The 990-nt window shown below is 64.1% G+C and overlaps 1 protein-coding gene across 1 annotated transcript in view; it reads left to right on the top strand.

Moving 5' to 3' along the window:
• The first annotated feature begins 653 nt into the window (after positions 1–653).
• Positions 654–990, top strand: part of NEURL1B (neuralized E3 ubiquitin protein ligase 1B) — a 30,748-nt gene continuing 30,411 nt past the window's right edge. Inside the window, exon 1 of the mRNA XM_026047506.1 lies at positions 654–684. Within this exon, the coding sequence (XP_025903291.1) occupies positions 654–684 (31 nt within the window). The remainder of the gene's footprint in view (positions 685–990) is intronic.

Below are 990 nucleotides of genomic sequence, written 5' to 3'. Positions count from 1 at the left end.
AGGGCCCCTTGCTCTTTTCTGAGCTTGCTTTTATATATATGTATATAAAAAAAAAAAAAAAAGATGGAAATTGCAAAGAAAATCATGTCAATACTGCACTTCAAGCTGTCGGCTGAGGTGTCCTTCGTCACCATGGTATCACTGCGCTTCAAACTCATAGCGAATTTGCCAACACAACCCTCGTGTTACCGTCCTCCCACCCCCGAGGGGGTAGTTGTGTCACTGGTCCAAGGTCACCCAGTGAGCAAGTGGCACTGAGGAGGGAATGAGACCCCCAGGTTTCTCCATGCTTGGTGCTTCCCAAGGTGGGGAAGGGTTTGGCGTTGGAAAGGATCAAGTCGCCCTTGTCCTCTCCGCACTCGCGAACCACGGAGGGGGAGAGAAGTAAAAGTAAAGGGGGGGTGGGGGGGGGGGGGGGGGGACCGGGCTCGGGGCGCTGCCCCACGTGCGTGGATGCGGCGGGAGCGCCGCGTGCGACGGGGCGGGCGCTGCTCCGCGGGCCGGGGCGGTTCCGCGGGGCGGTTCCGCGGGCCGATCCGGCCCGCGGAACCGCCCCGCGGAGCCGCCCCGGCCCGCAAGGGAGCGGAGCGGGAGGCGGGCGCTGTCCATGGCCCTGCGGAGCGCCGGGCTCCGCCACCGCGCCGAGGCGAGGCATGGGCAACACGGTGCACAAGACGCTGGCAGGTACCGGCGGCGCCGAAACTCGTGACCGGSGGTGCGGGGCGAGCCGGGGATGGGGGGGGAAGGCGGGATCCACGCGGGATAAGCGGGTCGCGGGCGAGGRGTGCGTGTCCCCTGGCCGAATAGCCCTTCGGAAAGCCGGGGCGCATCGCGGTGATGCTCCGCAGCTGGGCTGGATCCTGCTCCGTGTGAGAGCAACAAGAGGAGGGTGAAGCGGAGCTGTTGTTGCCGCTGGAGAGGAGATCTCCAGCCTTTCTCCCCTTCTCTTAGGGGCTTTCTTTTACCTTCCCCCCACCCCGCTTTCTTTTT

Source organism: Nothoprocta perdicaria, unplaced genomic scaffold (genome assembly GCF_003342845.1).
Source record: "Nothoprocta perdicaria isolate Ctin4 unplaced genomic scaffold, notPer1 scaffold_5, whole genome shotgun sequence".
NCBI classification, from domain to species: domain Eukaryota; kingdom Metazoa; phylum Chordata; class Aves; order Tinamiformes; family Tinamidae; genus Nothoprocta; species Nothoprocta perdicaria.
The sequence above is the reverse complement of the archived record's forward strand: the minus strand, read 5'-3'. Positions and strand labels throughout refer to the sequence as shown.